We start from the raw sequence: 15,074 nt of genomic DNA, 5'->3' as shown, positions 1-15,074 counted from the left end.
GCGTGTTGTCTTTGTGTTTGCATCTTCCTTCCCTTTTATCTTTGTCTTTTTATTATCTGCTGTGGGTTGTGATTTTAATTTGGCTTAGATAGTTTTTCCAATTCTATAGTATAGCTTATGTTCATTTTCCGCACACTAGTTGTTTGACATAATGCTTGAATTGGTTAAGTTGTAAATTGGGGGTCTAAACGTTCAAGGGTGTTTATACATATATTTGAACTTTCAGATCATATCACTGTTTTTCCTCAAAAGGAGCAACTAATGAAGGAAAGTTTGGACATGCTTGATTAAGCACAAATTTGTGCTCTTCAACGGTGAGGACAATGTCTAAGTTTCTTTTCTAGTCAACATAGTTTGATCCAGTCAGTTTGTTTTGATTAAGAATAATAATAAGTGGGCTAAAAGATGCCATGATTAAATCTGAAAACAATAAACATGAATATAATAAATAAACTGGACATTATCTATTTAGTCTATAAACATATAGTATGGAACATCAATAAAACCATAATATAAAATATGCAACGACAACCCAATCCCATATTCAATATCCCTCAGCATAGAGTGAACATTAAATACTATGATTGATTGAAAATATCTTTCATTATTAGTGCTATCTTGATAACTCTTACCAAACATTAATTATATGTTGTTATTCATTTAGCCTCTAAATAATAATAGTAAGAACTCAGCATAAATGATACTATAATATTTAGTCTAGTGTACACCATTACCTAGAGTCATGTGTAGCCACATTTCATCTATCATCAAAAGTTTAATCTAGTAGTTCCATGAAACAGAACACCGTCCGCATGGAATGCAAGGCTTGAGGACAAGACGAGGTGTTTGCTCACACCACTCTAAAACTAGAAGTTCAACCTTGTAGCACTATGAAATAAACACCCTCCACATGGAATGCAAGGCTTAAGGCCAAGACAAGGTGCCTACTTCACTCTACTATGAACTGGTAATGAAGGCCGTGGGAGTCAACCCTTGAATCTCTCTCCCACTAGAAATTTTAAAAGAAAGGTTTTTATTTGGAAAAAAAAAAAGTGTAATCTCATCACACATGGCTTTGCACTTTATCTATGTTTTAACACTTAGTGAAATTTCAAAAAACAGTTCATTCGATCGGTCGAAGGTATTTCTTGATTGATCGAAATATTTTAATAAATCCATTTCAAAGTTTCTAGATAACTCAATCAATTCTCAATTCCTATTCAATCAATCGAAAGGAACATCTGATTGATTAAAAGGAATTCTCGATCGATCTAAAAATTGAAGAAATTCATCACAAAGTCTCTGGATGACTCGATCGATTCTTGATTTTTGTTCGATCGATCAAAAGGAATTCTCAATCGGTCGAGACTCATGAAACTGAATTTTTCATATTTTTTCTAGTAGCTGTTTTTGACGTTTCACTTGAACAAAACATAGTTCCTTGATCATATTAGAATGAGATTGAGATCAAAACTAAATTCCATTGATGCTATAGTCTCTAAATTCATTATAACAGGGTTAAAATCAAACTTAAACAACATCATAACATCAATATTAGTTTTATCAAACAATAGTTCTAAAATATGCAGAAAAATTACTGCTGAATTTTCAAAAACATGAAAACAGTTTTCTTTGATTCTAAAACTCACTCAACACATTATACAAACACAAGATTAAAGACCGCTCTGATACCAAATGTTGGAAAAACACTTGGAAAATACAATTTTTTATCTCATACAAAAACACGCAGCAGAATATATAGGAATCTTCTTCATTCATGTGAGATAGCATGCAAAGTCTAAATTTTAGAAACAAAGAACAAGAAAGCGTACCTTGATGCAGCGAAATTCAAAATAAATAAAGATTGGACTTGTGTAGCCTATCAATCTTCACTCTAATTTCACAATGTATCCAAAATGTGTGATCTCTCAATTAGTTCTATATGTACTTATTCAAGAGAATAACCAAGTGTCTCTTTTAAAAAATAAATAAATAAAAAAACTCCGAATCTTTCTCCTTTTTAATCATACATATATTTCTGCACTTAGCAATTACTTTATTTAATAACTCTTATTAAATAAATAACTGATTATCTAATTGGGTTAGCCTTTTGGGCCAACCCAATTAGGCTTTAGTGTGTGACTTGGAGTGGGACCAAAAGGGACAAATAAAGCTCTAGCTCCAATGGGCTTTGGACTTATCTGTCAACTCTTAATAAGCCCAAAGTTACCATTAATTATATTCAATACCACTATATAAATATAATTGCACTCTAAGTTTTATTAATAAATTATGTCCCAAGACTTTATTAAACATATAATCCCTTCATTAAAATATTCGTAGTAATACAAAGTCATAATATATAATTGTTACTTTAGAGATTACTACATCTTGATCTTTGAGTACCCGGTTTAATCTTTTAAGTTATTCACATATACTTTATGAAATCTAATTTCATAAAATACAAACTTTAGTAACTCTTTACTAAAGTGGTTAGGCCTAACACTTTGAATAACCAAACTCATTAAACTTATCTCAATAAAATATTTTATATCTCTATAAAGAGACTGAATTCCATCTTGAGAATATGTGTTCTTTCAACATTATGTGTGGTTGCCCAACAAACTGAGATTTTAACCATTTGTCTAGATCTCACTCCTAATATATTAAAGCAACTTACATTTCATGATCGGGTTCATTATTCCCTCAAGATTAAGAATTTATGTAAATGAGAAATCATGAGATTTATTATTCATTTGACAGTCGTTAATAGAATAATAAATCTCATAACGGTCCAGTTCAATATATTTTATACACTTAAAACATATTAATATATCAACTAAAAGTCTTCACTTCCATAATTAAGACAAATCATCTTAATTAACGTGTTACAGTCTTCGCAGATGAAATGCCCAATTTCATCACCGACTACAAACTAAGATTTTGAGTTTACAAAGAACTTATGATTTATATCTTCTGTGACTAAATCACATACAATGCATCTCAAGAACTATATAATAATGTCCAAACATTCATGCTACCATTATTTTAGATAATAATAAAACAAGTTTATTACATATAATATAATGTCATACATAGCATACAATAGGATTTTAGGGCACTAATCCTAACATTTATCCTCTCAACCAAAAGAAACTCTTATTAATGAACAACAATACAATCAAATTTATGTAGAAGATGAAAGGGTTGCCAAGGGTTCTCCAAAGAATAGCAGCAACTCTTATTCCCATTTGCATCTAATCTGATGAGTGTGCTTAAAATCATAGTTCAGTACCAAACTTCCATGGAGTCGTTTCAATACAAACCTCTCAACCAAAACATAACAACCAAATTTCTTCCACCCACCTATCCCCCCAAACTCCTCTACTCTTTTCACTGTCACATGCCTTTCATTCCCCCCAACCCACCCAGCCCTTTCCTGCTCCCACTTCATTCTCTCAACTATTGCTAGACTCAAAGCCACACTGCTTTGTTGTCCCACATTACTAGAACTCCTAAACCACACCAACCCGTCAGCCACATTTCTATCATCAATTTGAGCTTCTCTTCCAGAAACTGTAACCACTTCTACTTGAACAACAGCATCCACAACCACAGTATTACCATAACTATAATTATTCTCACATGAAAATATTTGTTCCCATTTTTGCTCAAGTGTCATCTCATAATATATTGATTTTCCCATGTTATCCTTCAATGTCTTTATTCCTTCCTTAATAAACATGAAGGGACAGTACCATTTTCCCACAACCACAGGTTGTGAGCTAATATTGGATAATGGTAAGTTGAATTCTGGTAGGCGCACACGGAGGGCAGTGTCTAGGCCTTGTGCTTCACCTAAATCGAAATCAGGGGAAGTTGAGGCACATACTTTCCACCCTTTTTTCCCCAAAAAATATGGAGGAATTCCATCTAGAGCTATGGATTTGGCAACAAAACCACCCCAATTATTCATGGTCCCTCCTTGACGACACATTTCAAATTGCTGATTTACATTATTGGGATCCAAACATTGTGTTGGTAAATCACAAGTGTTGCTACTGAAACAGCAGACGTCCGTATGATCCTCCTTTGAATTTGTGAACGCCTCCCTAGAAAACAATTGGAATATGAATTAGAGCAACTAATTAGTAAAACATGTCTTCTTCTTGGTAAGTAAATTTATATTAAAACTAAAGAAAACCAAGAACAACATCACTGGGGCATATAGGGCCAGGCATACCCCAGGGAAGAAAACAAACTTGCATTGACACTAGTCGACTAGAGGACTATGAACCAGAAACGCATCTTAACTTAAACACAAGTACACAACAAAAGGATTTGGCTTAGTCTGCAAAAGAAAAACTAAACTAAACTATACGGTGTCAATATGATAATAGTTTTATCTCAATTACTCCGTCTTTGTTGTACAGTAAGCAACAAGATGACCATGTTAAATGTCTAGGAATGGCTTTCTAAAAACAGAGAAGTATTTCGCCAAGAAGGGGAATTGCTGTCGATATCTAATTAGTTCCCAAGCATTGCTGATAGAGAAGCATCTATCCGGGTCTCCCACCCCCATGTCATCAATCTTAAACTTTCTGTTTTCATTTTTCTTAAAATTGCTAGGCACTCCACTACGTATATTCAGCAGCCAGAAATTCCTATCATTGGGCAAACAAGTCACCAATAATATTGCCTATCAGTGGTAAAATGCAAGTTGCCAAAACAGGCAAAATTAATTAATGTTGGAGCTAGAATTTATGTCATCAATGATAGGCTTAGATCTATCTTATTAATTAGGTCATCTTAACAGCTGGTTTTAAAACAATTGTTAATAAATTATTTTAAAAAACTTCTGACACTACTTTCATAAGATATATAGAAAACAGTAAAAAAAAAAAATTAATTGGTTTTTTTTCTCATGAAATATTTCTAAAAATATTTCCTAAACCAATCTACTTAGTCATCAATTAACTTTTCCCTTACTTTATATGGCCTGGCAGCCTACAATTCAGGTCGTTCAGTGCTCCTAGTTGCATCAGTCTTGGGCAATTCTTTTGCATCAGGATAGGTAATTAAATTGTAAACAAAGATAGTTTCAACATATAATAAACAAATATCAATAATGAGTAATGATAGTCATAATCTTAAGGGAAAAAGTACGTAATTTGCTTGTAAGAAAATAATTATGAAATCAACTAATTAGGCTAATAAAAAGTGATAAAAAGAATTTCGAATCAATTACAAGATAAAGTTTAACTATAAAATTGATTATAACCTAAAACTACAATTTTACTCAATATCTTTTTTTATTGGAGGTGAATTTTGACAAATTCACTATTGAATTACATTTTCTTCTTAAATTCTTCATACTTGCAAAATCTTTAGAAAATTAAATATTAATAGCTATGTCATTAATAAATTATTTAAATCACAAGTTTTTGTAGTTTAAAATTATACACAAAATATAAACTTATAAACCATATAGTATATAATATCTGATTATTACAAAATCTGACATTTGTATTAAAAGCGTAAATAACACGTAATTCAACGTTTAGATTTTCAAAATATGTAGTAATATTAATTTTTTAAAAGAAGTTGTAGCCTTATTAGGCTAGAACGAATTTTATAACTAAATATTATCCTTAGAAAAGATATTCGGCTACTAAAACTAACCTACAGAGAAACGAGAAATCAGCAATAAGACTATGACATAAGTAAGCGTTGTTTGTGATAAGTAATGCATACCCTTTATCCTTCCCGTGTGGTTGTATCGCATAGTAGAGGTTGGAAGACAGTGGCTGATTAAGGACTGGAATGAAGATAACATTCTGAAAATGATGAGCTGTGTTACACGCGACCCCGATGCCTGTTGTGTATCGATGTTCTAGGCTCTTGTTCTGGGGAAAAGGAAGGTCCTTGATGTCATTACTCCTAAACAATCCGAAACATGAAGTGGGTTCAGCTTCTTCATCTTGGATGACCAAAATACCAGAACTCGGACCCTCTGGCGGAGACGAGGAAAGCGCATCAGGAGACTTTCTGTATAATGAAAGAGGCCTTGTCACATACATCTCTCAAGAGTTCAAATGAACTTTGATTTTTGCTTTACCACAATTTCTTTTTGGCTTTGTAGCTTGTTCTTTGTGGTCTTTGCTTGAGTTACCGCTTAGCTGACCTGACTCCCGTATATGTAGGCGCCTTTATCATGATTGTTTTTATTATTATACTGGTGTGTCCAATTATTCTTAGTATGTCCAAATTGACTTTGACCAAATTTATTTAAGACTTGGCCTTAGCCACTTGCAAAATGGCATTACCAGAACTAGTCACTGTCAACATGGAAAGAGTCCAATATCCTCTCATTAAACCAAGACTTTTTTTTTCCCTTCGACAATGAGAAAAATAATTATAGATCAGTTGATTACATAGAGGGAAGCACAGATAACTGAAGGATTGGAATCATTCAAATAAGGAGGAATTCATCCCGTCTTGTGAGTATTGTTGGTATAGGTGTGTGTTCCAAACACTTCTATTCTTATTTATTTTTTAGTTGTTGGAAATTTATGAGAAAAAAAGTCATTGGATAATTATGAAAAAAATAGACGTTAGGCAATAATTGATAATATAGTCGTTGAGCTTTTAAGGGTTATTAGTAACCAATAACTATAGACTGTTATCTTCATAAGTAGTCTATATAATACTCATCATAACACCTTTTCTAAAGGGTCTTTTTACTACTCTATATTTTAGATATATACAACTCTACTATCTTTCTCTCCCACATATTTTTTCTACAAGAATATTTTTTTTTTTATAAGAATATTTTTTTTTTTTTTTAGAAAATGCAATAGAATGTTGTTCTTAAACCTTTTGTGAGTGGAAGTGTGTACATTACAAAGGTCGACGCTATAGTCTAATCTTAGAGGGTTGTTTGACCAAGAGAACTAATCGCACCAAATTTTACTTTGAGTAGCACGAATCAACCTTTAAGGACAACACTCTTTACGTAATTCTATAATATTGTGAGATTGTTCCTAAATTTACTTAAATTTATATTATTATTGCTTATTTACATTCTTGCTAATTATTTGGGATATTGTTTGTTGTATCAAACTTGTTTATTCATTATTATTTTTCCAACAATCTTAAAGGTTGATTTAGTTTCTCAAAATGGATAAACAATCTTAGAGTCATTTCAAAAATTACCAAGCTTGAACCTTTTGATGAAAATAATTTTAAACATTAGAAAGAAAGAGTTTTGCCCATCTTGGAATTTACTAAAATTGATAGCGTTCTCCATGAACCCAAACCCGATGATCTTGAAAAATTAGCAAAGTGGTTAAAAATAAATAAATTATGTACACATACTATTAAGTGTGGTTTAGCTAATAAGTTATTTGATAATTATTGTCATTTTACTTATGTTAAAGATTTATAGGATAAACTTAATGGTCGTTATTGGTTTGAGGATGAGGGTGCTAAAAAATTTGCTACGGCTAAATATATGTCTTTTCAAATGTGTGAAGAAAAAATTGTTTCTAACCAAATTGAAGATTTTCAAAAATTAGTTTCTGACTTAGCCAAAGAGGGTGATAATTTACTTGAAAGGTTTGTGGCTCATGGCTTTGTTTATAAGTTGCCAGACTCTTGAAAATAGTATAAGCACCAGTATAACCATCATAGAACTTATTTAAATTTTCAACAAACTATTGTCAATATTCAAATAGAAGAGACTAATAAAATGTCCGAAATTTCTTCTAAAACAAAGAATTTGCTTCCAAGGCTAATATTGTAGAGAGAGAACCCTTTAGACCTCCACAAAACAATAAGAAATATGATCCTAGAGGCAAAGGAAAGTTTTATAACAAAAATAACCCAAATCCTCAAATCCAAAAGAAAAAGTGTAATTGTTTCAATTGTGCTAGGACAGGTCATTATACAGCAATTTGTAGAGTGAGAGGCAACTTCAAAAACAATAACAACAATAAAGGCTCAACATCAAACAAAGCAAATGTGGTGGAAACCGAAGAGGTCATTGCGGCAGTGGTGTCCGAGGCACATTTGGTCTCAAGTGTGAAAGGATAGGTAGTAGATTCAACTTACACAAGACATATTGGTGCATTCAAATAGTAGTTTACTTCCTACACTCCAATAGTGGAAGGCACCGAGTTTGTTTATGTTGTGGACAATAGGCTTGTACCAATGATTGGCAAAGGGAAGGTACTCTTGAAGCTAACTTTCGGTAAAACTCTTTCACTGACCAATGTCCTCCATATACCTCATTTTCGACACAATCTCATCTCAGTACGTTTGCTTGGTAAAGCTGGTATTAAAGTTCTATTTGATGGTGGCATAGTTATTTTATCTAAAAATGAAATCTTTGTTGGTAAAGGTTATGATAATGATTATCTTTTTGTACTTAATGTTGATCAAGTCATTAATGAAAATGGTTCATCTTCTTTTTCTTACTTGGTTGATTCTATTGATGTGTGGCATGGTAGACTTGGACATATAAGTCTTGGTTACATAAAGAAAATGAAAGAATGTGGAATCATAAACTCACTAAGTGAAGTAAACATGGAAATATGTGAAATTTGTGCCGAAACTAAAATCACTAAGAAACCTCATAAATCTGTAACAAGAGAATCCAAACACCTTAGTTTGGTACATAGTGATGTTGGAAAAATATATGTTTGTATCGCATACAAAACATACGCAGCAAAAAAAATTAATGAATCTATTTTATTCACGATTGATAACATGTACTATGTAAATTTCAGAATATAAGAACAAAAGAGTATACCTTGATGATGTGAAATTCAAAACCAAAGATTAGAAGTACTTAGGAACACTCTTAATCTTTACTTCCACTTGTGCCTAAAAAGTGTGGTCTCTCAATCAGTTTATATGAATGTGTTTAAGAGAGAATAAGAGAGTGTCCAACACTCACATACAAACCATTTCATTCTCTTACAAAATTCTATATGTTTCTCTCTTTGTATCTAACTGATTATCTAATTGGGCTAGCCTTTTGGGCTATTCCGATTTGGCTTAAGTACGTGACTTGGAGTGGGACCAAAAGGGAACAAATAAGACACTAGCTCCAATAGGCATTGGGTTTTTATGTTAACTCTTGACAAGTCCAAAGTTATCATTAATTATATTTAATATCACTATATAAATATAATTGCACTTTAGACCTTATTAATAAATCATATCCCAAGACTTTATTGTACATGCAACATCTTCATAAAATATTCATAGTAATATAAAGTCATGAATATAGACTGCCACTTTGAAGTTACTACATCTTAATCCTTGAGTACCCGGTTTAATCCTTTAAGTTATTCATCACATATTTATAAAATCAAATTTCATAAATATATACTTTAGTAACTCCTTAGTAAAGTGATTAGGCCTAACACTCTGAATAACCAAATCCATTAAACTTATCTCATGGGAATATTTTATATCTCCATTAAGAGATTATAAATTTCATCTTGAGAATATATGTTTCATCAATACTAAATGTGGCTGCCCAACATACTGAGGTTTTGATTGTGACTTTATATCTCACTCCTGATATATCAAAGCAACCTACACTTCATGATCAGGTCCATTATTCTCTCAGAATTAAGAGTTCATGTAAATAGAAGTCATGAGATTTATTATTCATTTGACAGTCATTAGGAGAATAATAAATCTCACAGTGGTCCAATTCAATATGTCTTAACTCTTAAAACATATCAACATAACAACTAGAAGTCTCCACTTCCATGATCAAGACAAATCAACTTAGTTGATATGTTATAGTCTTCGCAAATGAAATGCCCAATTTTATCACCAACTATGAACTAAAATTCTGAGTTTACAAAGAACTTGTGATTTATATCTTCTGTGACTAAATTACATACTATGCATCTTATGAACCATATGATAATTTTCAAATATTCATGTTACCATTATTTTAGATAATAATAAAACAACTTTATTAATTACAACATTAAGTCATACATAATGTCATACATAATATTATACATAGCATTATACAATAGGATTTAAGGGTACTAATCCTAACAAGTGACTTGGGTGATTTAAAACACAAAATGATTAGAGGTGGTAAAAAATTTTATGTAATCTTAATGACCATTCTAGATTCACTAAACTTTATTTACTAAAAACCAAAGATGAAGTTTTGGAAATTTTTATAAAGTATAAAAATGAAGTTGAGAACCAAAAGAATAAAAAGATTAAAAGACTTAAAACTGATAGAGGAGGTGAATATGAGTCCAAGTCTTTTAAAGAATTTTGAGAACAAAATGGCATAATTCATGAGGTAATTCCTCCTTATTCACCTAAATCTAATGGAATAGCCGAAAGGAAAAATAGAACTCTTAAAGAGATGATGAACACTATGCTTGTTAGTTCTAGGCTATCTTCCAATATGTGGGGGGAAGACATTCTTTCAGCTTGCCATATACAGAATAAAGTACCTCATAAGAAAACTGGTAAAACTTCTTATGAACTTTTGGAAAAACGTAAGCCTAACTTGGAATACCTTAAAGTGTGGGGGTGTTTGGCTAAGGTTATACTGCTTGAGCCTAAAAAGAGAAAACTTGGTTCTCGAACATGTGGTTGTATGTTTATTGGATATGCTAGCAATAGTTCATATTATAGATTTCTAATTATCAAGAGTGATATTTTAGAATCTTATGCTATTATTGAATCTAAAAATGCTATAATTTTTGAACATTTGTTTCCTTTAAAAAATAAGGAAAAAGTATTGCATGAATCTGTTGATACTTCTAATGATCTTGTTGATGACGTGCAAGAATTAAGGAGCAAGCGAGTTAGGGAGGAAAAGAGCTACGGTAACGATTTCCTTGCCTATATTGTTGAAGATGAACCTGTAAGTTATTATGATGCAATTAAATCTATTGATGCACCATTTTGGTTGGAAGCTATTAATAGTGAATTAGATCCTGTTTGAGAATTATCAAATAAAAATTCTCTCAAGTTTTGGTTCAATGTTTTCTCAACTAGAATCCTTGACTCTACCAAAATCTCTCTCTCTCTCCCTCCTCCTTAAATCTAAATTTTTGTTTGATAAAACAAATTGGGTTGGGTTTCATGAGGAGTTCCTAACTCCATACATAAAGCTTTAGATACGAGTCCTTGACTCGTAGATCTTGTTTGAGAATTACCAAATAAAAATTCTCTCAAATTTTGGTTCAATGTTTTTTTAACAAGAGTCTTTAACTCTACCAAATCAAATTCATCAATGGAGTCCTTGACTCTACCAAAATAAATTAAGTCCTTGACTTTTTGTTCACCCTCGATTTGTGTGTTAAATCTCAAAAATTCAAAAAAAAAAATATTAACTTTTCTCCATGAGGCCGCGGAAACATCTAGATTGAAGTGGTACAACCCGTTTGGGCATTGAAGCACCCAAAGTGCCATTTTAGGTCAAAATGAACAAAATGTCCTAGTCAACCCTAGGTTGACCAAAAGTCAAAATTGGTCAAAATCATCTCAAAACAACATTTTTTATATTTCTACATCAAACCCGAGCTACTTAGAGGTTTTTGTCAACTTTGACCAAGTTTGACTAGAGATTAACTCTCGGAGGCACCAAAAACTCTAATTTTGATCCAACCATAAAAATAGGTTGAAACTAGTGTCATTGCAAAGATTATTGAATTCTCTTTCCAACGACTATTCATGGGTCAAAATCAGAGTTAAAACGGTTAAGATATCTTGAAAACCGTGATGGGCGCATCAACTCGCTTCCTAACCTCATAACATTTGATCCAACTGTTGAATTTTCAATTTCTTTAGTGTTCTGAAAACTAGACATCCAGATCTTTTCAGGGACACCAAGATTGGCTTAATTAGAGTTCAGGAAGGCCTTCAAATATGTGATCGAATCAGAACCGAAAAGCTAGAGGAAAAGGACAAAACTGCTAACGTTAGCAATTTTGGGCTTGCATCCTTGCCCTTGTTACTTCCACCTAGGAGGTTGTGCCCTTGCTCCAAGCATCCTCACTCCATGCATGTACATGCAACAAACAAAGAAAGCATCCAACAAACAAGCAAAGGAGATAACAAAGAGGTAAAGGGAACATGCAAAGAGACATACTAGCAAAGATAGCCAAACAGGGGCAAACAAACATGTTATCAAACAAAAAGGGGTGTCCTAGGAGGAAAATGTAGGTTTGAATTGAGTGTCCATAGTTCCATGAGATTGGAGTATGGACGACACACGTGCCATCGAACAAAATTCCTATTAGGGACTCGAGGTCTCGTGTTAAATGATGTTAAATGATGGGAGGTGTGGCTGAGTGAAATAACCTCCTACCACATGCCCCACTCCCTTAAATAATTTCAAAAGAAAAGAGGCATGCTGCTGAAAATCAGCTACAGCCTACACCAATTACTCGTGAAAGATGCAAGTGAAGTACCACACATTCTTTGCAACTTCTACCCCTTTATCTGGTTAGTTGAGAAAATTAAGGAAGTAACTGCTCTTCAAACTCCCTATAAATTAAAGAGGTCTGGCCAGGTCAAGGTGGCATGGTGTTGAGCTTTTGTTTGTTTTCCAAGTTGACATAATCCACACACAGCATTTGTCACCAAACTGAGTTTAGGCATTCCCAGAACGACATCATTTTTTGACGCAATTGATAGTTGCTTGTAGCTAGCATGCCCCATCCTTTGGTGCCATAGGTCTTCACTTGGCATTCGAATGCTGTTACATACAATCTCAGCATCAGGAACTAGAGCATAGCAATTGTCTAGTGTGCGAATTCCACTTATAAGTTGCTCACCTAACTCATTTAAAACTAGACACTTCCCTTTTGAGAACAACACCATGAAGGCTTGATCACCAAATAAACTTAACCTTAATAGATTCACTCTCAGCCCTTCCACATACAACATATTTGCAATATCCAATAGTCCTGGTAAAGAGATGGTTCCCTTTCCCTTTATCTGGGATTTGCTTCCATCACCAAATGTGACATTACCACCTTTCTTGGATTCAAATACTTTGAAGAGAGTGCTGTCTCTGGTCATGTGTCTTGAGCAACCACTATCAAGATACCATAGACAAGTGTTCATAAATTTGAAGGCTAAGTGCATAATGAAGCATACTTTGTGCTTATTTTTTAAGTCATCAAGTATGGTCTTTTCTTTGATTTGATAGCCACATGATTTTACCCTTGCCTTTATCTTTCTGAGACATATACCCTTACAAAGAGCAATAATTAGTGGTCTACATGTGGGATATAATTTCATATATGTCTTTCAAACAAGTTTCCTTGTCACCAATCACCTCAATTTTAAAATTTTAAAATTTCACTAGATATGTGTTCGTCAAGTTTTTATTCATTTGTATTAATAAAATCGTAACTTGTAACTCTTGTCAAACAATTTCTCTACCATTTCCGTTATCATCTATTGGGTAACATCCTATCTCATTTTAACAACATTTGAAAATACGAGCTTTAGTGTAGTCATTAAGTTTGCATCCCAACCACTAAATAATGCATCAAAACCAATAGTATCATTTGTCTTTCTTCGATCCCAAACAATATTTCTTTTCTTTTTTCTCTTTGATCTATAGCAGCTCATGAAAGAGTATATTTAGTTATTTATTTTTGAGGTCCCTTTGAAATAAATAAATCATATGAGATTTAAATGGTTTTAGATTATATTATTAGGGCAATTGCACAATGGGTGTTGCAAGTCTCTCATTTTCAAGTGGCATATTGTTTAGTACCTTATTTTGTACCTAGCATCATTTTATAAATATTATGCACAAAATAAGGACTAGAATTAGATATAACATATAAAATACTTTTAAATTCAATAAGTATAAAGAGCTTTTATACAAGTTGGAAAAAATATATTATTTATAAATTTGAAGTGACCATAAAAATCAATTATCTTTTTCATATGTTTAAAATTTAAGTTTAGATTTGTCAATAGTCTTGTAGATCAATTGGCACCTCCTGGTATTTTCCACATAAATGAATAGGTTTCAAATCCTCCTACCCCATAGTTGTAGCAAAAAATGATATTATATGTTTATGTTTATGTTTATTTTTTCGTATACATTTATTTTTTTTAAAAGTGCTTATAAATTTCTTAAAACTTTTGGGAGTTGAGTTTTAATCAGATAGTATTTCAAATATCTTTTGTTTTGTTATTATCTTTGATTTACAAATCAAATCCAAGAAACCTCTCTCTTGAAAGCTCTTTTCTTTGCATTCTAATGATAATGATTAAAAAAGTACACTTGGTTAACTTCTTTATTTTTATATCTCTTTCTAATAGAAAGCCCTATACATTTTGAGAAGGAACCTGTAACACCCCAAATATTTTTTTTTAAACAATTTTTCCAATGACAATTTTATCTAAATTTGGAGTTTATTTTATTCAATGTGGTTAATTATTTTATGGAGGAGTTTTGAATATCTGAGCATATGATAATATTTAGTTAATTTTGGAATTGGCCAATTTAAATATGGGAGAAACTTTAAGGGTAAAATTGTAAATTTTATCCCAAGATCTTTATGGAAGTATAAGAATGATCATTTTTAGGGGGTTAGGTCACGGGTTCATTCTTCTCTTTCCCAAAACCATGAATACCATATATTATGAAAATTGAAATTGCAAAAAAAAAAAAAAAAAAAAAAAAAAAAACTAGGTGGTAATTCAAAGTATATGGCAACAACCTGTTTCGTGTTTTTTCCCCCTCGATGTGGACATTTCCAAGTTGTATTGAGAAAATTAAAATTTACAAAACTAAATGAAAAACAAAAATAACAATTAGGTGATGATTATCTAAGTATCAACATATCACATGTGTGCCTGTATATTTCTAAGTTTCTTTAATCTATCCATATCACCCTAAAATCAGCATTTCTGAATGTTTTGTGAATCAATAAATGCTTGTGACACACGGATCTTATCTAATATATATCTTTATTCTTGAAATTCAGATTAAATAAGCATCTATAGTTCAAATAAAAAGAAAACAAGAAAAAACAATAAAGGGAAAG

General features: G+C 32.1%; 1 protein-coding gene across 1 annotated transcript; it reads right to left on the bottom strand.

Annotated features, from left to right (window-relative positions):
• Nucleotides 1-3,062: 3,062 nt before the first annotated feature.
• Nucleotides 3,063-6,178, bottom strand: LOC115981663. Its single transcript, XM_031103951.1, has 2 exons — nt 5,755-6,178; nt 3,063-4,112 (listed from the first exon to the last, which is right to left on the bottom strand). The coding sequence occupies exons 1-2, from the start codon at nt 6,078-6,080 to the stop codon at nt 3,242-3,244; spliced, it is 1,197 nt and encodes a 398-aa protein (XP_030959811.1). The 5' UTR covers nt 6,081-6,178; the 3' UTR covers nt 3,063-3,241.
• Between the last annotated feature and the right edge of the window lie 8,896 nt (nt 6,179-15,074).

Source organism: Quercus lobata, chromosome 3 (genome assembly GCF_001633185.2).
Source record: "Quercus lobata isolate SW786 chromosome 3, ValleyOak3.0 Primary Assembly, whole genome shotgun sequence".
Taxonomy (NCBI): domain Eukaryota; kingdom Viridiplantae; phylum Streptophyta; class Magnoliopsida; order Fagales; family Fagaceae; genus Quercus; species Quercus lobata.
The sequence above is the reverse complement of the archived record's forward strand: the minus strand, read 5'-3'. Positions and strand labels throughout refer to the sequence as shown.

Bases quoted from the DNA above. Each gene is read 5' to 3' on its own strand.
- LOC115981663 (XM_031103951.1), bottom strand. From the start codon at position 6,080: ATGTATGTGACAAGGCCTCTTTCATTATACAGAAAGTCTCCTGATGCG. The intron at 4,113-5,754 runs GTATGCATTACT...ATTGTTTTCTAG, and splicing joins CCACACGGGAAGGATAAAGG to GGAGGCGTTCACAAATTCAA.